At 34.4% G+C, this 22,041-nt stretch overlaps 12 protein-coding genes across 12 annotated transcripts; 7 read left to right on the plus strand and 5 right to left on the minus strand.

The window, feature by feature from the left end:
• Positions 1-344: 344 nt before the first annotated feature.
• On the plus strand, positions 345-2,129 carry RO3G_02559 (uncharacterized protein; the record flags this gene model as incomplete). The annotated part of the gene is made up of 1 exon (XM_067657150.1): positions 345-2,129. The coding sequence occupies one exon, from the start codon at positions 345-347 to the stop codon at positions 2,127-2,129; it is 1,785 nt and encodes a 594-aa protein (XP_067513251.1).
• A 924-nt stretch (positions 2,130-3,053) lies between these two features.
• RO3G_02560 (uncharacterized protein) lies at positions 3,054-4,570 on the plus strand (the record flags this gene model as incomplete). The annotated part of the gene is made up of 5 exons (XM_067657151.1): positions 3,054-3,125; positions 3,261-3,305; positions 3,359-3,666; positions 3,720-3,990; positions 4,052-4,570. 5 exons carry the CDS (start codon positions 3,054-3,056, stop codon positions 4,568-4,570), a joined length of 1,215 nt encoding a protein of 404 aa, XP_067513252.1.
• Positions 4,571-4,649: 79 nt separating this feature from the next.
• On the minus strand, positions 4,650-5,147 carry RO3G_02561 (uncharacterized protein; the record flags this gene model as incomplete). The annotated part of the gene is made up of 4 exons (XM_067657152.1): positions 4,650-4,798; positions 4,901-4,932; positions 4,982-5,088; positions 5,145-5,147. The coding sequence occupies 4 exons, from the start codon at positions 5,145-5,147 to the stop codon at positions 4,650-4,652; spliced, it is 291 nt and encodes a 96-aa protein (XP_067513253.1).
• A 2,011-nt stretch (positions 5,148-7,158) lies between these two features.
• On the minus strand, positions 7,159-7,970 carry RO3G_02562 (uncharacterized protein; the record flags this gene model as incomplete). Its single annotated transcript, XM_067657153.1, has 3 exons — positions 7,159-7,584; positions 7,644-7,833; positions 7,888-7,970. The coding sequence occupies 3 exons, from the start codon at positions 7,968-7,970 to the stop codon at positions 7,159-7,161; spliced, it is 699 nt and encodes a 232-aa protein (XP_067513254.1).
• A 158-nt stretch (positions 7,971-8,128) lies between these two features.
• RO3G_02563 (proteasome component PRE2) lies at positions 8,129-9,218 on the plus strand (the record flags this gene model as incomplete). The annotated part of the gene is made up of 6 exons (XM_067657154.1): positions 8,129-8,266; positions 8,319-8,466; positions 8,515-8,726; positions 8,781-8,810; positions 8,862-9,066; positions 9,118-9,218. 6 exons carry the CDS (start codon positions 8,129-8,131, stop codon positions 9,216-9,218), a joined length of 834 nt encoding a protein of 277 aa, XP_067513255.1.
• Positions 9,219-9,508: 290 nt separating this feature from the next.
• On the minus strand, positions 9,509-10,325 carry RO3G_02564 (uncharacterized protein; the record flags this gene model as incomplete). Its single annotated transcript, XM_067657155.1, has 4 exons — positions 9,509-9,522; positions 9,624-9,897; positions 9,945-10,094; positions 10,155-10,325. The coding sequence occupies 4 exons, from the start codon at positions 10,323-10,325 to the stop codon at positions 9,509-9,511; spliced, it is 609 nt and encodes a 202-aa protein (XP_067513256.1).
• A 198-nt stretch (positions 10,326-10,523) lies between these two features.
• RO3G_02565 (uncharacterized protein) lies at positions 10,524-13,159 on the plus strand (the record flags this gene model as incomplete). Its single annotated transcript, XM_067657156.1, has 10 exons — positions 10,524-10,585; positions 10,639-10,709; positions 10,773-10,897; positions 10,947-11,133; positions 11,177-11,538; positions 11,732-11,915; positions 11,969-12,062; positions 12,113-12,372; positions 12,430-13,005; positions 13,152-13,159. The coding sequence occupies 10 exons, from the start codon at positions 10,524-10,526 to the stop codon at positions 13,157-13,159; spliced, it is 1,929 nt and encodes a 642-aa protein (XP_067513257.1).
• A 1,505-nt stretch (positions 13,160-14,664) lies between these two features.
• RO3G_02566 (uncharacterized protein) lies at positions 14,665-15,355 on the minus strand (the record flags this gene model as incomplete). Its single annotated transcript, XM_067657157.1, has 3 exons — positions 14,665-14,976; positions 15,032-15,149; positions 15,195-15,355. 3 exons carry the CDS (start codon positions 15,353-15,355, stop codon positions 14,665-14,667), a joined length of 591 nt encoding a protein of 196 aa, XP_067513258.1.
• Positions 15,356-16,657: 1,302 nt separating this feature from the next.
• Positions 16,658-17,669, plus strand: RO3G_02567 (uncharacterized protein; the record flags this gene model as incomplete). The annotated part of the gene is made up of 5 exons (XM_067657158.1): positions 16,658-16,660; positions 16,922-17,014; positions 17,216-17,310; positions 17,447-17,544; positions 17,644-17,669. 5 exons carry the CDS (start codon positions 16,658-16,660, stop codon positions 17,667-17,669), a joined length of 315 nt encoding a protein of 104 aa, XP_067513259.1.
• Positions 17,670-17,846: 177 nt separating this feature from the next.
• RO3G_02568 (uncharacterized protein) lies at positions 17,847-18,377 on the minus strand (the record flags this gene model as incomplete). The annotated part of the gene is made up of 1 exon (XM_067657159.1): positions 17,847-18,377. The coding sequence occupies one exon, from the start codon at positions 18,375-18,377 to the stop codon at positions 17,847-17,849; it is 531 nt and encodes a 176-aa protein (XP_067513260.1).
• A 1,179-nt stretch (positions 18,378-19,556) lies between these two features.
• Positions 19,557-19,927, plus strand: RO3G_02569 (uncharacterized protein; the record flags this gene model as incomplete). The annotated part of the gene is made up of 3 exons (XM_067657160.1): positions 19,557-19,630; positions 19,691-19,735; positions 19,777-19,927. The coding sequence occupies 3 exons, from the start codon at positions 19,557-19,559 to the stop codon at positions 19,925-19,927; spliced, it is 270 nt and encodes an 89-aa protein (XP_067513261.1).
• A 1,819-nt stretch (positions 19,928-21,746) lies between these two features.
• On the plus strand, positions 21,747-22,006 carry RO3G_02570 (uncharacterized protein; the record flags this gene model as incomplete). Its single annotated transcript, XM_067657161.1, has 3 exons — positions 21,747-21,769; positions 21,803-21,812; positions 21,857-22,006. The coding sequence occupies 3 exons, from the start codon at positions 21,747-21,749 to the stop codon at positions 22,004-22,006; spliced, it is 183 nt and encodes a 60-aa protein (XP_067513262.1).
• Positions 22,007-22,041: the final 35 nt, after the last annotated feature.

The following is a 22,041-nucleotide window of genomic DNA, read 5'->3' on the forward strand; positions in this document are numbered from 1 at the left end:
CCATACATGTACAAGACCTGTAAACTTCACAAAGATGCGGGACGTAGGCTGACCATACAATGTAAAGGACCCCATTGGAAGATGCGGGACGTAGGCTGACCATACAACCAATGTTGATGATTAGAATGTGAAAAACCTCTGTAGATTTCACAATCCCCATGGAAATTTCTTAAATCATTTTTTTTTACATTCCGCACTTTGTGGTGACGCAAAAAAACGAGCCACCATCCGCAAAAAAAAAATTTTTATCCGCAAAATAAAAAACTGCCATCCGCAAAAAAAAAAAAATTTTATCCGCAAAATAAAAAACTGCCATCCGCAAAAAACAATTTTTTATCCGCAAAATGTTTTTTCCAACCCGCAAACTTAAAGTAAAAAACCAGAAAGCACTAGCCTATGCAGACGATGTTCTGATTTTTCTTACACGACCTACAGAATTGCAAACACTACTTCATTTAGTTTCTCTATACGGTAAAGCTTCCAACGCTCGTTTGAACCGTGGCAAGACTTTGGCTGTCTCTCTTTCAGGGGAAGATCGCCAGGATTGGAGACAAATGCTTTCTGCTAATGGAATCACTCAGTGGCACGACAAGCGTGCATCTTCGGCTACCATTTATCTTGGTTATCCTCTCACAAGTAGTGCCCAACAAATGTCCAGTTATTTAGACAGTCTTATTGTGAAACTCGAGAAACATGCTACTATCCTCTCACAGCGACGGTTGTCCATACTAGGTCGCAGCATGGTTGCCAATTCACTCCTCCTTAGCCGTGTTTGGCATAATATAAGGGTTTTGTCTCCTCCTCAAAGTTTCTTCCAGAGGCTACGTACGGTGATTATATCATTTTTGAAACAGAAGAACTTTCCGTTTGTGAAATTCCAAGACTGTCAGCGTCCACGTAACGAGGGCGGTATTGCTATATTGGACCCATCGAAACAACATTCTGCCTTGCAGTTACGATGGCTTACTCCACTTCTCCTCCCACCCGACCAAGCAACCAATCCAGATTCATTTGCTACCAGCCTCATGAAATACACTCTGTGTGCCTTGTCGTCTGCACCATCATCTGTTTTACCGTTACTACTCCCTGAGAGACGCACAACCGATCTTCACAAAATTGGTTGTTTTAACGCCTTATTCAAAACTATTGACCAAATGGATTTTGAGATTAATTGGATGGCACTAAATGCTAGCTCAGCTGCAGAGATCTCTTTGAGCAGAATATGCCCGCTCCTGCTTACCAACGATCCTGACCATACTTACAATTATTGGAAATCAAGTTTGGTTAAAGACCTATATAGATTCAGCACCGTGGATGGAAGGCTTACACCAATCACTTCTTTTCTGTCGAGAAAGCAACGTAATCGATCCGAGGCATATTTTGACCTCCTCTCACTAGGTCACATTAAAGAAGAAAATTTTTTTACAGCACTCAGAAGCACCTCTGATCTCTCACTTGGACTTTTTATATCCTCCATGGAATGCCCTCGTCCAGCGCCGGAATTCCATTCTCTCGTTAGCACGTCCCTACCAGATGGCACTCCTATAGAAAATTTATCAACAAAATGGTTCCGGCAAATCGACAAGCTTCCGCTAACTAGTCTATCTTTACATTATCCTCGAGCCAGCAAGTCATCCTGGACACAGTTTTGGCACGCCTCAATTCCTCACCCAGCACGAACCATTCTTTGGCGTCTCTATCATTCCAAGCTACCAACACGCTCCCGACTGCACAAACTCATGCCTAATACTATTACTGATGAACTGTGTATGCTCTGTGGTGCAATCGAATCTGATGAACATTTCCTATGGTCTTGTCCATTTAAACAGCCTATGTGGGATACACTTTTAACTCGTTTCTTTGACCAGAATTCACGTCTGACTTTTGACGAAATCTCTCGACCAAACCCAATCTCAGCCACAGTGCGTGCGCACTGGCATCTTGATTCTTTCCAAGTAGTTGCCTGCGGTGTACTGTGCTTATGGAGAAATCATTGGAAACATGTTTTTGATGGCTCGCCCTTCTGGCCAAATGAGGCAGCTGCTAGAGCAACTATACTCCTTCGCAGAATACATCAAGAAAGTCTGTATCAAGAAAAATTTAAAGACATTAATCAGATATCACATTAACTTCACACTTATATATATTTAACTGTTTTCTTACAGTGTACGTCTACAGGCGGCACTTCAATAAAATCCTCATACAAAAAAAAAAAAAAAAAAAAAATTAAAGTAAAAAACCAATATATAAAATTACTTGATAGGTGGAACCACTGAGAATGAAAAGAACTGTGAGTAATTATACCTTATTGTGTTCAATTTATCTTGATTTAATAAAGCCAAATAGGCAAACAAAGAGAAAAGTTCACTACAAGTTGAACAAAACTCTTTAAGTTGTGGTAAAATTGTATCTTTGAACGCTTTTGGGTAAGCATAAAAAATAATTGCGAATTTTAATTATCCCATTTTTTTTTTCGCAGGAACCAAATTAGCGCCAAATTTTGCTTAACCGTTTACCATTAAGGTACCAGATTAAATATATACCAAGTTGACTTAATAGGGAATAGAAAAGAAAGAAAAATGAATTATTGATGGTTTATTAATAGATGTTGTCGGTCTGTATCAGTTTTCTAGTACAAATCAGCTGCATAGCACATTAATTTGGCTTGTGCTAGTACGGATTTGCAGAATATAAGATATTGTGTAGATTCATGTCTTTTCGAATAAAAATATACCATATCTGATCTGTACTTATATAATTAGGTTGGTAAAATCAATTCAATGTACCTGTGTTTATTTTTCAAATCCCGCTTCCATTTTTTAACTTCTTTTGCATATATACACAAGGAATAACAAGATACAGCCAAAGTTAAAGACTTTTCTAAGCCAGACTATAACCAAGTTTGGCATGCTTCTGTTTACTTTCTCCATGCCTGAGTATTTACGGTTTAAAAATAGTTCGAAATTTTCGACCAATAAAAAGTGGCTGACTACTTGCAAAGAAACTTTTTTAGCTTTATTTTTTGTGCCCTTTTTTCTAAACAGTTTTAAAATATGGTTGTGGAAACAAGATATTACGATATTCTTGAAGTAGAAGTAACTGCTACAGATAATGAGATTAAAAAGGTAAACCCTACGCCTGCTTATTGCTTATAATTGACCAATTAATAAAATATAATATAGGCTTATAGAAAATTGGTAAAGATCAATTCATATTTTTTTATGCAAAGGATTCACTTTGATTAACACGTATACATATAGGCAATGAAGTATCATCCAGATAAAAACCCTGATGAGGGTGAAAGAGTAACGATCTCTTTTAATCATATATTGGATTCTATATTGACATGTAGTAATAGTTTAAAGAGATTTCTCATGCCTATGAAATCCTCTCAGATCCAGATACTCGCGCAACATATGACCAATATGGAGAGGAAGGACCTGGTGGCGGCGATGGTGGATTTGGCATGTCTGCTGATGAATTATTTGCAAACTTATTTGGAGGTGGTTTTGGTGGAGGCGATTTTTATGGAGGACCTCCTCCTCGTCGTCCTAGAAAGGGAGAAACAATGAAATATCCCTTGTCTGTTCGACTTGAAGACCTTTATATGGGTAAGCATACAAAACTTGCCTTGGAAAAGAACGTTATTTGTTCAAACTGTGATGGGTAAAAAGAAATCAAAGTTTTTTTTTGCGTTCATTCATATTTCAAATATATAGCAAGGGTGGAAAGACGGGTGCTACCAGAAAATGTGGTAGTTGTCAAGGAAGAGGTTTCAAAGTGGCAATGCGTCAAGTCGGTATGGGTATGATTCAACAGATGCAAGTTCCTTGTGAAGACTGCGGACATACAGGAGAAATTGCAAAGGATAGATGTAAAAAGTGTAAAGGAAAAAAGGTGACAGTAGAAAAGAAGTTCCTGGATATTTTTATAGAAAAGGGTATGGGTAACGGACAAAAGATTGTTCAGAAGGGTGAAGGAGATCAAGAGGTAAAAAAAAGAATAATGTAATCTTTTTCAAGTATGTGAAAAGGCTCATCTTTATATTTAGCCTGGAATTGAACCTGGGGACGTTATTATTGTACTCAACCAGAAAGAACACGATGTCTTTGAGCGTAAAGGTGCTGATCTTCTTTGTAAAGTGAAAATATCATTGACAGAAGCCCTTTGTGGCTTTGACAAGGTGCTTATTACACATCTTGATGGACGCGGTATCCAAGTAAAGAATTTGCCTGGGAATGTTATTAAGCCTGGTATGGTGAAACGTGTTCCTAATGAAGGTATGCCTACGTATAAGCATCCTGATAATCGTGGTGATTTATATATCCAATTTGACGTTGAATTTCCTAATGATGGATTTGCTGCTATTGAACAATTGAAGCAATTAGAGACCATTTTACCAAAAAGACAAACTGCCTCATCAACAAAACACGAAATCATTGATGAATGTCATCTTATGAATGCAACTTTAGAAACATTTGGTTCTTATCAATCACGTAATGCATATGACGAAGACGATAGTGAAGGAGAACATGAAGGGCAAGGTAGTTTTGGTTGTAGACAGCAATAAAAAGAAAAAAAAAAAGGATTTATCCTTTAGATTTGTTGTATATACAAAAAACGTGTTTTTTTGCTTTTATTGTAAATTATTAGTCTTCCTCTTCATCATAAGAACCTGCAGCTGGTGATCTTGGTTCATCTCTGCCAAGATTTTTTGATCTTTCAAGTCGCTTTCTTCTGTTGACATCTTCACACGCATCGATCCAGGCAGAATAAACATCTACTGGTTCGTCCAGATCTAAATTTTGTTTAAATCATTAACAAGGTTCGATCAGTTTTGCTTTTTTTTTTTTCTTCTTACAAGTAATTGGATACTGCCATGTAACAGAGCACACTTTACAGTTCAAGTGTCCCAACTTGTTTGCATTATCACTAGTCAAGTTAATTTAATAATGAAGCAAAGCATGCAAAGTGACCTTACATTTTACAGTCAACACTATTTTCATGATTACAAAATACACAATTGAATTGTGTATCTAGCTTGTCCTTGAGTTTCTTTTGTGGCTTTCTCTTTGTCTTTCTTTTTCCCTGTATTCTTGTACATTAGAATGTGCGCGCTTTTTCATAGACTAAATTCTACATACCATGACGTTTGAATTAAAGTGCTAGGAAAAAAAGGCTCTAAAAAAGCTTTGAGTTTCCGCAAGCGCTTTTGTTTTCCCAGTCAATTATAGCGCTTTCACTTTAAATTCAGACAAAGTAAAAACGTTTTCAGACAAATAATAGGTTGATTTTAGACTAGTATGAAGCTATTTTCAAACAATTGGGATTTTTTAGACAATAGGATAGTTATGTTCAGGCAAATTGAGCATTGGAGTGTATTAGTTTTGCAGAAAATCATAGCATAATATTGGATATCTTTACTAGTAATATCAAAATTCTCTGAAAAAAATACACCTTCATATTTGGCAATATTAAATGTTGAGAACCAATTGGCCAGTAACATATGTCATTTTATGTGAGGACAAACAAAGCAGTTGCCTTATGTCAACAATAAAGCTAGATTGGACGATATCCCAATTATTCTCACAGAAAAAATATTGTAAGCTCAACTACAAGGTCAACAAACCTAAAAAAAAGATTGGACAATGTAGTCAAAAACATCGAACATGGTAGTATTTCTCTATTCGTACGCCTTCGACAAGGATAGATAAAGGCTTTGCGTATCAGTTAAGATCCTTCTTGATTGAAAGTTTAAAGAAAAAGTACAGAAAGAAACACATGGAAGTTGAAAAGGGTAAATTTTCTTAGCAGTATAATCTATTGTGTAGTGTTTATCTAACCTAATACATACAAAAACTACAATAAAAATTCAAATATGCATGGACCGTGGTGAACAAGGCCATAACCACAGACAGCTACTTGTACCGTAAATATATCAAGAACAATTGAACGCATTTAGAAAGCAAACCATATTGAATTATAAGTTTAATCTACATAGTATAGGTAAAAGGAAGAGAAAATGGAAAGATGACTATGATACAAATATTAAAAAATCAATTTCTTAATTAATCATGAACTAAAAAGTAACAAGCAAGGCTTACGTATCAATTCTAATGCTTCTTACTTTTAATGATTCCAGGGTGGCATATCTTTCTACTATTTATTTGCTAAAGATTTATTCGATCACTGGATATAGTGCCTGTGCAACTGTTTCCACCTACCTGAACCGTATAGTCGAAAACCTTAAACAAAGAGATTTGTACTACTTTTTCGTCAAGTTGAAAGAGATATAGCAGTATTTTTCTTTATATGCTTTAATATTGACAGTTTTTAATAAAATAGGAGCATCCTAAAGGGCTTTTAAAGATATTGGCAGAAGAATTTTGTTGGAGATTGATAATAGAAGGAAAACCCAGTGGTCAGAGCAATTTGGTCTTATAACGGTAAAAATACAAAGTACTTGACTTATGTGAACAGCTAAAAGACAAATTCGCCGTAGTGCCTACTGTGGTTAATCTCACTGCTTCATTAACAAAGTTTGCGATTGTTCTGGCTTTTGTACTTACAATTCTTCTTTTTGTCTGAAAATTTCTCATTCCTTGTTTGAGACTAGTTTTTTGCTTGTCTGAAATCATATTTACTTTGTTTAATCTGAAGTGAAAGCACTGTAAAATTACTCTCCTCCTTCATCTTTTTTACTTTTGATCGACAAAGGGTTCTTAGTTTCAATTCATTTTTTATTGATCTGAATAGGGCGAAAACGATGCAATGTTAGACATCATGAGCTCAAATTGGTCATTGATTTTTTTTTTAATAAATAAAATCAAGATTTAAACGTAAAATAACTCTATCCCCCAACTAGAGCAAAGGCTGCTGGATTGGTTATCTCAAAATCCTCATTAGTGGTTGGCCACTTAGTACCCTTCTTACTCTCTTACTTTCCGCTCACTTTTACCCTTGGCCCTAAAGGGGTTTTTAGCTTCTTTTATTCTTCCTTTTGATCTGATCCGGGCGAAGCGATGCCTACAAGATATCATGCGCCTACTGCGGTCTTGTAAAATATAAATAAATAAAGCACTCTTTCAAACATAAAATTACTCTAAATAAATTCATATACATGGCACTCTTTTAAAAGTAGTCAACGGCCTGCTTTTATTAATCCTTCTTTAATGGATGAACTTGAATTTCAACAGGTTGATCTTTACGAATGATGAATATTTGAAGGTTATCACCCGTGTAAATATCTCGTTCTGTAGCAGATGTAAATGCATCCTTTACGATTTTGATTGCTTCATCCAATTCTATATCCTCCGTAGATACATTTTGCATATTTTTTTTTGAAACCTGATTATCCAAAAAAGGCTGAATCAATGCTGCTGCTGAACCGCTTGCGCGACATTTTTCACGCTCATATGATCCAATGGCATCATAACAATAGACCGCACCTTTACCTTCTTCATCCACACCACCCAAGACGCAAAAACTGTAATAGGGGAAAAATCTTTTTTGATATAATGTGATGGATAACATTTGTGCTAATGCAGTACATGACATGTCTTTGTCATGAGAGAATTTATACCACTAACAAAGGCATATATGTCAAAACATTTGTCATTTGTCGCTTATACTTTAAAGTATACCTTGAGTCTTTGATCAAGTACTTTCTTTAACGTCAATCCATCAGCGTGAAAACCATTCATGGCGATAACTGAAGTTTCTGATAATTTGTAAGCTTTAGGTGCAAATCGTGAATTGATGTTGTAACCGGTGCTTTGTCTTGTGTCTGCAGCAACAATACAGAAATCCTTTCCTGCAATAGCTACACTTGTTCTTTAAAGAGATGATATTTAGTCCCCTTTTCATTTTTGATTTTTCCTAATTTACCCTCCGTTATCGTCATAAGGTTCAAATCTGTGTTGCATGGGTGCAGAGGTTGTTTCCATTGGGTTTACAAGCATATATTCCATTTTATATATAGAAGAAAGAAGAGAGTTGAACGCGTGGCATAAAGTTGTTAGCCAATAGATGACGCAATTCCTAATTGAAATCCAGTTTTCAATTGACGCGTAAGTCCAGTAACTCATTTTTCTTTCTTTTTTTATTTCTTTTTCTTTTTTAAAGACATATGAATAAATTCGTTTCAAAGTATAGCTCATCGCCGCTGAGCTTACCACAAGAAGAGAGTTTTGGACAATTATGTGGAAAATGGGATGCTGCTCAACAATTAGCTTTTCCTTCTTTTGACGTTCCCGCTATTCATAATGTAAGCATAATAATAATAAGAAAGGCAAGACATGCTAATATAATATGTATAGCCTGTTGATTTCTTGAGAAATGTAACTGACGAAGAATCTCCCGAATACAAAATTAAAATTCAACATGGTACAACAACACTTGCTTTTCAATTTCAAGGAGGTGTCGTTGTTGCCGTCGATTCAAGAGCTACCATGGGGAATTATATTTGTAAGATATACCGCAAGCAACACGATAAACAACTAACAAAGTGATTAGCTTCACAAACTGTGAAGAAAGTAATTGAAATCAACCCCTATTTATTGGGTACAATGGCAGGTGGTGCAGCTGATTGTCAATATTGGGAACGCGAGTTGGGAAGACGTTGTCGTTTACATGAATTAAGAAATAAAGAACGTATCTCTGTTGCAGCTGCATCAAAACTATTGGCTAACATGGTTTACTCATATAAAGGTATGGGTCTTTCAATGGTAAGTCACTTGTCTATTTCTTACTTTCAAATCTCTCACAAAATAGAAATATAGGGTACAATGGTGACAGGCTGGGATAAAACAGTAAGAAATAGTTTAATGTGTGTTCAAGCTTTGAATTAAAGCCGATTTTAGGGACCCAATTTGTTTTATGTAGATTCAGATGGATCAAGATTAAAGGGTGATATTTTTTCTGTCGGTTCAGGTTCTACATTTGCTTATGGTGTACTTGACTCTGGCTACAATTATGATCTGTCTGTTAAAGATGCTCTTGAGCTCGGTAGAAGGTCTATTTACCATGCAACACATCGTGATGCTATGTCTGGTGGTTCAGTGAACTGTAAGTTTTTTGAATAATTGAAGTATACGATGTATTAACATAATGAAATAGTATATCATGTTACAGAAAATGGATGGGATTACCATGGTAATCATGATGTTGGAGAACTTCATTGGGAATATCAAGATGAGAACGCAAAAGGCATGCAATAAATAAGACATTGATGTAGATTGTGTGTGTATATTGTGTGTGAAAGGAACAAGTCAAACTAAGAAATAAATTACATCATCCTTTTTTTTATTTTTCTACTGCTGATTTCATTTTCTCTGAATCGCTTGCTAATTCTGATCTGAATGACCTTCTTCTTCTAGGATGATAGAAATTTGTTTCAGTTGATGCGGTCTGAGGACTTATTGTTGGTGACTTTATTGTGTTCAATGAGGTTGTTGTGATTGTAGGAAAGTTTCGTCTGCTCAAGAGTGTTCCCTTGAAACTTCTGATTTCACTCTTGAGCGACTGAATAGCAGCATCATTGTCATCATCGCCCTTAAATGAAGAGGAGGAACGATATGTATAAGACGGTGCAAATCCACCATAAGAAAAATGGTTACTGTTACTGTGAGGCAATTTTGTGAAAGTATGGTGAAGGTCATCTACTGCTGACCTTAAATGTTTGTATTTATCATCCTGCTTTGTGATTGTCTTGATTGAAGACGACAGTTGCAATAAATAATCTCCCAAGCTTTTTTGTTTGTTAATAAATTCTGTAAAAGTCGATTCTGTTTGTTGTTCTTTTAGCTTGCTTTCGATTCTCTTTAAAAATTTGGTATGATCTTTGTACCGGTTGCTTTGATATCCTGCAATGGAACGAAATATTCTAGACATGTATTGCTGAAAAGAATATGATTATTTGTGTCTGCATATTGCACTTGTTTTACCTTGATTGCTATCATTAAGATGGAAGTGATACCCACGGCACCAAGGCCCAAGATAATAGCAAGTCTTGTTATTTGTTGAGTGGTTAACCTAGCTACAGCTGGTTCTGTAGAATAATAAAGAACCTGATATCTTGCTGGTACATTAGGTTTCTAAATATTTTATTAATTGCAATTCTTGAGGTAGCAAATATTGTCTCTTTAACCATTTACATTTAGAGTAGCAACTTGGCTCGTCTTTTCAGTTTGTTTAAAAGCATATTCAATTTCTTCATCCGTTAAATTCTTCTTTTTTAAGAACTGAATCTTTTTTTCCTTGTCTGCAGTTTGAACATTAGGTGAAGATAAAAAAGAAATAGCTGACTCAAGTAATTCTTTTCTCATTTATATTAAAAAAAAATAGGAGGAAAAAAAAAAAGAGAAAAAAAAAAGATTTGTTTTATACACATATTTTTTCCCCTTCTACTCATTACTATTATGCCAGTATTAGATCTTGATGCCTGTTTAGAAAAACTATATAAAAAACAACTACTAGCAGAATGTGTTGTTAAAGAAATATGTGAAAGAACAAAAGAATTGTTAATGAAAGAGAGTAATGTTGTTCACATTAAAGCACCAGTAACAGTAGTCGGTGACATTCACGGGTAATAAGATATAAAACAGTTGCAGCAAGAAGCCTAATTAGCATATAAAATAGGCAATATTATGATTTAATAGAAATATTTCGAATTGGAGGATATTGTCCTGATACAAACTATCTATTTCTTGGTAAAGTATGTTTCTCTTACTCCTTAATCTCTTTTATATATACTGACATATGCATACATATAGGGGATTATGTGGATCGTGGGTTGTATAGTATAGAGACAATATCACTACTTATATGCTTAAAACTAAGATACCCTGATCGAGTACAGTTGGTTAGAGGAAACCATGAATCAAGAGCAGTAACTCAAGTAAGCATAGTAGCAATCATAATGATCATTCAACTAATCCAGTATGTAGACATATGGATTTTATACTGAATGTATGCGTAAATATGGATCAATACAAGTTTGGAAATACTTTACGGACATGTTTGATTACTTGACATTGTCAGTAGTGATTGATAACAGTATATTTTGTGTTCATGGAGGATTATCTCCTACTATCCATATATTAGATCAGATAAGAATTATTGATAGATTTAGAGGTAAATAAGCTGATATGAGTGAATATATAATAACACAAAGCAGAGATACCACATGAAGGTGCAATGGCAGATCTTGTTTGGTCTGATCCTGATCCCGAAAAAGAAGAATTTGCAATATCTGCAAGAGGAGCTGGTTATATGTTTGGTAGTTTAGTAGTCGAAAGGTTTTTACATATGAATTCTATGGATCACATTTTGAGAGCGCATCAGCTATGTAATGCGGGGTATCAAGTTTTATTCGATGATAAACTTTCCACTGTTTGGTCTGCACCTAATTATTGCTATCGATGTGGCAATTTGGCTTCTATATTAGAGGTTGGTGTGAATGGCGAAAGATACTTTAATGTATTTGATGCCGCACCTGAAAATGAGCGTATATTGGACTCGAATGATACTTATGGAAAGGTAACAATAGCAGTGATGTTATTTGATAGCATGCATTCATATATTTCATAGGAGAACGAACAAATGGAGTACTTTGTATAGTCGCCACTTTAAAATATTGCTAAAAATAAAGAGAGTTTAATTTTTGATTGCTTTTTCCCTTCTTTAATATTTCATGTTTCACGCTTCACCTTTAGACTTGCCAACGCATCAGATAACACCTCAGTATGCATACAGCAAGTCAAACCCTTTAACAACGGCCAAACAGTCACTGGAAATAATATTAAGCAATCAAGACTCAAAGCAAATATTCTATTTCTTGTTACTCAATCTGTCCTATATGTTTGTTCAATTAGCTTATGGTGTTTGGACAAACTCTTTGGGTCTAATTTCAGATGGTAAATGAAAGAGCGATAGAATTAATAATAGATGTACTTATTTTGTATGGTAGCCATACACATGTTTTTTGATTGTTTGGCTTTGGCTGTTGGTTTATATGCTTCTGTTATGAGTAAATGGCCATCGAATGCTGAATATTCTTACGGGTAAAATCAAACTAGAAAATACTAGATGTATATTAAGATATGATATACAGGTACAGTAGAATTGAAACAGTTGCAGCCTATTTTAACGGTGTATTCTTGATCATGATTTCAACTTCGATTGTTATTGAAGCCATTCAACGATTAATCAATCCACCAGAGATGAACACACATCGTTTGTTATTTATTAGTTTTGTAGGTTTAATTGTGAATCTTGTTGGTATTTTTGCTTTTAATCACGGCCACGCTCACGGAGGACATCATCACGGTCATGATCACGGACATGATCATGGCCACAGTGCCAACATGCAAGGTAAATAAAAAAGCATTTTTTATATGTGATAAAAAATATTAACACTTTTTCCAATAGGCGTCTTTTTACATATTATGGCAGATACATTGGGTTCAGTTGGTGTGATTGTTTCAACTATTTTAATCAAATGGTTTGGTTGGACAGGCTTCGACCCTATTGCTTCTTTGTTCATCGCGACCTTGATTGTTGCATCTGTGATACCATTGATTAGACAATCCGCAGCTGTACTGATGTTGGAGTTGGATGACCACACTGTATCTGCTGTTGAAGGGACACTGGAGGAAGTGAAGGCGATGGAGGGCGTTTACAGTATCAGCCATAGTCGTTTTTGGCCCTTTGAAGCCGAAAGTGTGATTGGATCGTTGCATGTACAAGTAAAAGATAATGTAGATACCCAAAAGATGAGAAAAGATATCACGGCTCTCTTACAGAGTCATATTCATGGTTTGAAAGAGGTGTGTGTACAGATTGAACTTCAAAGTGCTAAAAAGAAGAACCGTACTGTACCTGAAAAAGGATTTTTCCATTCTCCTCTTTACAATAACAGTATGGCCAACCACATCAATTACAGATCCAACACGTCTACACCCACACCTGTTACAGCGCCAATGGTCGAAACAAATAATAACCATAGTAATCCCATCATCTCAGTCCTTCAGAAACAAACAAAAAAGGAATAAAAGAAAAAAAAAGGGAAAAGAGCAGCTGCAAAAGTGACCCGTTTATTTCAAGTTTTTTTTTTTTTTTTTTTTTTTTTTTTTTTTTTTTTTTTTTAACAGGCAATTGAGAAAAGTTCAAACTATTCATCATGCCTTTTAAGTTTTACTATCATAGAGTTTAAGAGAATACATGTAATAAAGAAGAAAGCTAACCACTGATTATTTCAATACACAAAAAGAATAATAAAAGGGATCTTGTCGTAAATAATGTAAGGAAATCGTGTAAATGCATTTCAAAGTGTCAACACTATGCTGCCATCATGTTTCAGAGCTTTTACAAAACTAAACATTATAGGATGAATACTACAAGGACGATATATTTCTCGAAAAAATGACTGCAAGAAGGGCAGATATGATTTGTGAACCAAATACGAATCTTAGACAAAGATGGTAATATGAAGCTTTAAAGGAACAATGTGCGTTAATTTCAAACGAGATGTTATAAGAGCATAAAGATTGATAAATCAAATGGACATAAAGTGTCGATAAATCAGTCAGTTTAGTTGAGTTTTTGCAAGAGATTTTATACAAACAGGGCATGTTGACAGACCACCATTTGATTCAATCAATCGGACTATGCTTATAGATTATAAGAATAGAAGCCATAAGAAAACTATGATACATTCAGAAATTCATTTTTGTATATGTGATTTACTAGGTTTCATTGATTAGAAATAATGTTTGAACAGTGGCAATTTATGGCTTGAAGGACTTGTTTAACAAGATTATAAACCGTCATCATCTAGTCATAATAACCATTGAATTTGATCAACTTAATGGCCGACAATTCAGTGAGAAGTAAAAGATTTGTGAGGGGGCTTAACTTCTTCAAAATATCCACTCTATTTATAAAAGATAATTCACTTGCTGTAATTGAGTTTGTGATGATAAAAAGTGCAATCCAGCTTTTTAGTTGCATTTAGAGACTCTCAATCGAATCAAAACAAAATACAAGGAATTCATAAAGGGCATAACGTGCAAATCATATAAAAGGGGAATGAGGAGAAGGGGGGAGTTGAGGGTAACTAAAGAAACTAACGCATGATGATTGGGTTTGCTGACTTTGTTCATCACTCAGCCACTGTACATGATGTGTATTATATTTTACATTTATATAGTAACAAGTATCGCGCTCAGTCATCCAACTTGTTCATCACTCATTCATCTTTCCCCCTAAATAAGTTCTTACTCCCTTGATCTAACCTTTAACGACAGACTCTGAGCCAGATTAAACTTAAAGCATAACATACTGAATCTGTTATAAGAGTACGTGTCATCAGACTCGATTTATATCTTGAGATTTTATTTGATCACTGCATCTTTTACGGATGATTAGGTGTGTAACAGAGACGATATGCAAAATATTAAAGTTTAATCTTCTTGTATGATAAATAGTTTAAGGTGTAACCAAGAAGAGTTGTAGGCTATTTTATTGTCTGTTTGTATTACAGTCAAGGATGAAGAAGAATAGGAGTCAAGATGCATGAGGAGAGAGGAAGAGAGAGAGAGATATAGAGAGAGAGAAGATGTGAGTGTAGTCTAAGATGATTGTGTTTTTAGTTTGAAGCTGAGATCATAAAAATGGATACCACATGTCATTGATGGTAACGGGAATTTCTGGTTGGTACAACGTCCACAAGGGTACATCTTCTTGTAGAGAATAATCATAATAATAATGATAATCGTTATTTAATATGTTGGTTGTTGTTGTTGTTGGTTGAGTGAATAATAATAATTGAATATCAAACAATACATTGCATTCCTCTGTCCATAATAAAAATGTTTCAGGTGAAATATAAAGTGAATATCCTAATTGTTCCAATATCCTTGATTCTAATAAAACTAGTGTCTTTACGGGTATCATTGATGCATAAGACCATTGGAGCTTTATAAAATAATGTGTGAATCATATGTAAAAACTAGTTTGCTTTGTAAATTACCATAAAAGGAGGAGGATAGTCTTCGTTGTATTTGTACGCCAATAGCAATGTAACAGTGAATAAAGAATATTCGTCCAGTTCGCTGTTGTTGACTAGAAGAGATTGAACATATTTTAAACTATTGGAATGATGAGTATTGATATCAAGATTTAGATGTGTTTACCTAGTATAAATAACAGAAGGTGGTATGTCGATAAGAGTAAATAATTTATAACAAAATAAAGATAGACTCTTTTGTTTGTCGATATCCCAATATTTATACAAAGAACATAAAACTATTGAACATAATTCTGATAATTCTTCTATTTCAGTTTTAAATAACATTTTTTAAAGAAAGAAAAAGAAAGAAAGAAAAGAGAGTTGATTAAAAATAACTTTATTTGACATACACTAAAAAGCTGGTGACATTATAAATTAATACACACAGTTCTGTATGACCAAGAAAAGAGAGAAAGAGAGAAAGAGAGAAGAAAAAAGGGGCAAAAGAAATGGATTTAAAGAGGCAGTGATAAAGTGAAATTAAAGAGATTTAAATAAAGGGGAAAATAAAGAAGGTCAATAGGCTTTTGATTTGAATTCGTCTTCAATTCCTCCCTCTTCTTAATATTCTCTCCCTCTAAATGTTATCCGATGGCACGATGATTTAATAAAAAGGTTACTGTGTCACATAACACGCGACCAAAATATTTTGATAAGATTTCTTGACCCTGCTTTATTTATTTGAATAAAAAGGGATGGAGCAGTTTATTAATTTTGTTGTATAAAAAGTAGTTATTTTTGGTAGAGAAAACGCGCAAATCTTATAATCCTACTTGTTCAGAAGAAAGAAGAAAAAGAAAAACACGTATACAAAAAAAAAGAAAAAGAAATCTCAACCGATCTTTCTTGTACAACCAATTTCCTTTTTTTGTATTAGCCTTTAACCGTGCTTTTTTTTTTGATAAACTTGGGAGTTTTGTTAGGAGCTTAAAGATCTTCCAACATTTTCACCCTCTCTTTCTCCGTATCTTTTTAAACACTTTCTTCTTTCCCCTTCTCTCTTTCCCCCAAAAAAAAGTACGCCCCACTTGAGTCACGAAAACAATGATCAAATATCCCATATGATTTCAATCTAAACACTTGTTTGTGATCGTGGAAATCTTCTCTTTTTTCTCTCTCTTAACATTTTCTCCTAATCATCCTGTGCGTTTTTATTATCAAAACATACATCATAATTCTAGATCAGATAGTTTGCTTGTTCTTTCTAATTCTTCTACTTCCTTGACAGCTATTGAATAGAATAGATAGAACTTAAAATTTTTTTTTCCTTCTTTATTTATAATCAACCACTAGAGCCTCTAAGTCTATAGATAATATGATCATTTCAGCTTTTATGAGCATAAAGTTTTCTTGCTTTATTCAGCCTACTTTGTTCTTGTGTTTTAGCTCTTGGCTCCCTACGTCTTAATATGCAATCATATTGCTTGGCAATCACATAAAAGTGTTATCTACTTGTTTGATCTAGCTATTGAGATGGAAAAGAATATAAATGCTCCTTATTTGTACAATTTGCTGCTACTGCAATAGTAGGGTATGGAGGAGGTGAAGGCTAAAGAAAGGAAGAAAGAGAGGAGTTTAATTACAAATATGGTAAAAATAAATAACGTGCTACTATTGGATAACCTTATTATTGTGACTGATACAAACACCTGGTATCTAAAGCAGGTTGCTGTTGTAGAAATACTCATATAGATAGAATAGTCTATATTCTTTTACAAGTTATATCTTTGTCTACCGACAAAATACTGTACTTGCTCAGTTTATTACAAAAAGGAATATTTTTTTTAATCAAGATAAATCAATTTATTTGAGTTTTTATCGGAACATAATGCAAGTATTCTTTTGAAATAGTATTTTAGATATGGATTCACTTATGACCTAGCTCTCAATTATGCTGATACTTGTCAGAATAGTTCTTCTTCTGGCCATCCATTTCCTGATCAGGTTGGATTATGCAAAGATATCTTTCTTGTTTCAAGTGTAAATAGATCTCTTACACTGCTAGGAAAATTAATGTTCCTAAAAGTCTCAATAAAGAAAAAGCAACAATTGATTTAGCTAATAGTAATAACTTGTAATCACAAGAAATTTATAACAACATCGTCTATAAGTTATCAAACACTTTTTTTTTTTTTTTTTGAAAAGTACAAGAACAGCTCTGAGACGTTGAACTACAGAGAACCTGAATGGAATATAAGTAATAACGCCATTTCACCCAATTCGACGATTAGTAAACAAAAGTAAACAAATATTCTCTCTGTGGCTACCCAAAATCTAGGGTTGTGTTTAAAGATATTCATAAAAAATCACTTTTTCAGCGTACAATGTGCCAAACTTAAAGAGGTTGCTTATTGAGACACAAATCAAACTTTGAAGCCGAGTAGCGACAGGTTGGGTATCACAATCGGGCCGGGTTTCTGTGCAACAACGACCGTCGGTTACCGACCGTAACCCGAGTCAGCATCAACTTGGTTGTAAGTGAGCTACTTGTGAACCATTATTATATGAATCATAACAATTTCAACATCCACCCAATTTAAGTATTATTCTGCATAAGTTATGATTAATCATAGATTATCTGAATTCAGGTGCAGTCTAGAGGATCTAAACATTATTGTAATTCATAACCACTGTGATTACAAATGATATTTAAACTATGAGATTTAATCAAAACAACATAAAGTATGAAATCACAAGCTCTAGATATTTTCATGCATGTCTGACATTGCAATTCATTTGTATATATTATCGTAATCATATCAAATCCATTCACCTTTCATGTGTTGATGACGTCTCCATCCAGAAAGAATTGATTGGTTTTTAAACAGATCATCATGATTTGAATTAAGGAAGAAAAGTGCAAGATGTATTCTGTTGAACCAATCATAGCACGCTGTAATTTCTTCATGATCAAATCTTTTATTGATGGATCCAGGTCTTCTCTAATCAATTTGTTAATTGACGCTGTACAAATACGATATGAATTTTCATCTACGGCAGGACAGTCTGCGTCAGGTACTGAATCACGATCAGTATCATTGGATTCGAGCTGTGCAGATTTGGCGAGGTTTGCTTCTTCATTTTTGGAAGTATCAAATTTTTTGACAACAAATTCTTGCCACTCTATTTCATTCTTTTTACCAACACGATTATCCATGAATGACCGCATTTGTTGCAATATAAGATCTGCTTGGCTAGGCTCATTGTAAGTAGATTCAGCTAGTTTGGCAGCTCCAGTAATGATACCACTGGGAAGTTTTTTAGCCGTTGATAATTTTTGCTTCAAGGCTGCAAGTTGTTCGTTCATCTTTTTGTTATTTTTGCGCACGACGGTACGAATACTCTCCTTTAATTTGTTTTCCATCGACAAAAAGAAGAAAATACAGTAGTCGCTCTATTTAAGGGTGTCTGATTTAAGGGTATTTTCTGTTTATGGGTGTATTTCTAAAGAACGGCATAGGTCCCCAGCATAAATACCACTATACCACTATTCTATTTAAGGGCACAACGCAAATATTTTTTACCACTAAATAGAAAAATTTTTATAAGTGATAGTTTTTTGGAGCACTCTAACAATAAATTTTTTACTTTGTAAAATAGGATCGAAGATCTGTTTGCTCTTTTGGCATTCAATTCAGCACAAGAGTCAGCCAATCTCATCCGAATTCGGCAATGTAATTTACGATCAAGATCATCCAAAGGAACTTCGTATATGAGAATAGTTTCATAGGCTTCTCTCAACCGTTTTCTACACTCTACTACATCGACACGCTGCTCATATTGCTTTGTATTATCATTTTCTTCTGTTTCATCTATGTTGCCTTCTGCCGTTTTTTCATTATTAGTAGTGCTTGTTGTATAACATACTATCATCTCGCTTTCATCTGCTTCAAGGTTTAACTGACTAACATCAGTAACATTGTTGTCAAAGTTCCCAGGGAGATCTGGGAGCATTCCATTTGTTGTTTCTAGTTTTACTTTAAGCCACGCATTAGCTAGAAAAACCATAGCCTGAGCTTGATCCATTTTGTAAACATCCAGATTATCCAACTTTTTACTGATATACAGACATAAAGTACAGCCGTACTGCTGGGCTCGGAAGTGTGCCTTAAAGTTGTCACTAATTCCTGTGTATACAAAATATGAATGAGAAAACTGTAAAACAAAAAGACAGCTTATATAGCATTTTATCAACAAATAATAAGTTACCTGCATCAAGAGCCTGTAGCTTGCTAGTCATGTTTGCTAGGAGAAATATCAATTTAATATTGTTGAGCGAAATTCTTATTTTATGAACGGACGCATTATCCAAAAGAAGAGCAATTTTTCGATTCTGTCTTCCAAAGACAACATTTAACTTTTTCACGTAAGCTGTCATCCAAGTATTAGTAGAATAGTGGTATTCAACTTCATGTTTTTTTTTTTTTTTTTTTTTTTTTTTTTTTTTTTTTTTTTTTTTTTTTTTTTTTTTTTTTCAGTTGCAATCATGGATAACAAATTAGCTGTTGCTTTAAAACATTTGGGGCTCTTGTCTTGTGCGATAACAATTGGTTGTCCTTTGTAAGTCCCATCTGAGTTACAGAGCAATCCAACTGTTAGACGAGTTTTACTTTTTTTTAGGTCATCAAGCGACGCGGAACATATGGTTATTCTTGGTGGTGGCTGGTAATATAAGCCTGTTTCATCAAATTTCATGATATCTACAGGATCATATGGCTCAAGAAGTTCTTCTATCTTCCTCAATTCGTTCTGAATGTTTTCAGAAGTGATGTCTACCGAGGCACTTTCACTATGCATTGGCCTGCATTTTACTCCAATTCGCTTAAAAAGTTTGGTGAGCCATTCAGAAAAAAATGAAATTTCATTTTCAAGGATTCTATACTTCACTCAAGCAATATGTCTTACACATCGAAGGATCAAGTCTCGATTGACTGGTAGATTGTTATTGTTCATGTCTGCAACAAACTTTACTACTTCATCATCAAGTTGAGGATAGCGTGTTGTTTTTAGACTTTTGCCATTATTGACAATATTATTACTATATAACGTTTTAGCATTTTTGAGAATGTTTGATATAGTCTGTTGATCTAAATTGAATTTCTTCATAGCCCATTCACCTAATTCTGTTTGATTAAGCTGGCCAGTAGCATTTTGATCCAAAAGCTCAATTTTTTGAGAAAGAAAGGCGTACACGTTTATTATTAGACATTTTTTTATAGATAGAATTTATTATATCATATATTTATTCTCATCAAAATTATTTTGAGTCTACAACTCGTATATTATCCTTCCAGCAATTTTGACCAAGTCTTAAGCAAGTTTTGATTTGTTCTTACACAATTACCAAATCTATACCAACCGACAGTGGCCTATGTGGAAACACGTTGTACAAATATGTCTATAATGTAGTTACAATACGTATTAAGTGACTTCATTTGTTAACAGCCACGTATTTCGATTTAAGGGTATGCTCTATTTAAGGGTGGATATTCCAAAAATTTTGACCACCCTTAAATAGAGCGGCTACTGTATCTAGCTCTGTATCAGAAAATTGAAAGCGTTTGCGCTTGTTATCACTGATCCCTTCTCCAGGACTCGACGACCGAGGGCGTTTTAAGCTTGAGTGATGCTTTCTTCTTGGGGGCAGAGTGGAAGTTCCCACAAAACGAGAGGATTGTTTAGCCTTCGTTCTGTTCATTGTATAACCTGTAACTACTAAATTAATCCCAGAGACATATATTACTTGGAATAATCTGTTTTACCTTGACTGCAATGGGTATCTTTAAAATTGATGAATGTGTGATATCAACTACAAGGTTAATCAATATATAAAATAAAAAAAGATAGAAAGAAAAATGATTAAGTATTCAGACGAAGGTTGATAAATAAATTCGAAAGACTTGGGAAAAAATTGATCTTTATGAAAAATGCACAATAAAATTTAGTCTTTATAAAATATGAATAGCAATAATAAAAAAAGCAGAGAAAGACGATGTATTTTGAGATTGTTTAGATGGAAGGGTTTGGGAGGATACACCAATACCACTTAAAGAAGAAAAGGAATCCCGTTTGACTTTACTTAGAAGTTGGTCTAAATTTTCGACATCTTCTTTAACTTCATTGAGTTTTCTTTTTACGATTGAATTATACATTGATAAATTCTTTTCAGTATCTTCACATATTCTTCGCAACGAAGAGCAACAGAACTAGAGTTATCATTATCGATAGAAAAGTCGATAGCATCATCAACATGTTCTTCAATTCAACGCTTTATCTCGGCAGGCAGACGAGATTGTACAATATCTTTAACATCATGGGCGGTCATGATTAGCGTGTTTCCAAACATAATCCACAGAGATGGAGTTATCAGTCAAGAAGTATTTGTTCAATTTAGCCGTGCAATTAACCTCCATGGAGGTGCGGATTCTTTTGGCAGACGAGGGAGAGTCATTTTCAGCAAGTTCTTTTTTAATATTTTTATTTTTTACCAGCATGGTCACAAACATAGAAAGTAGATTTAACAGGAAGAGGTTTAACACAACAACCAGGTTGAGATGCAACATTACGATACCAATTGGCATACTCTATCTCATTTTGAAGTGAGAGCTTAACGCATTCCTCTGCATAGTCAGGAACAGTGCGATAAGTAAAAGCAGATTGAATGTTAAACAAGATAATGAAATATACGAGGGTGTTAAAGTAATGAATATAACTAACCTTTTTATTATGGAGGGGGATGTACGTAAAAATATGAAAAATAAAAAAAATACCCTGTCAGTGGTTTAGTTGTCATCACTAAAGGAAATCGTGGGCAAGATCAAGTCTGGTATGCGTGTGCATACATTGAGTAAAATGGAAGACGCTACGAAGAGATCTGTTGCCAATACCAGTGATGTTAATGAGAGCTCTGCTTCTCTTCCTCCTAGACAAAGATAACATTTTTTTATATAAAATTATTAAAATAAAACTTC

Source organism: Rhizopus delemar, genomic scaffold, assembly GCF_000149305.1.
Source record: "Rhizopus delemar RA 99-880 supercont3.2 genomic scaffold, whole genome shotgun sequence".
In the NCBI taxonomy this organism is placed as follows: Eukaryota; Fungi; Mucoromycota; class Mucoromycetes; order Mucorales; family Rhizopodaceae; genus Rhizopus; species Rhizopus delemar.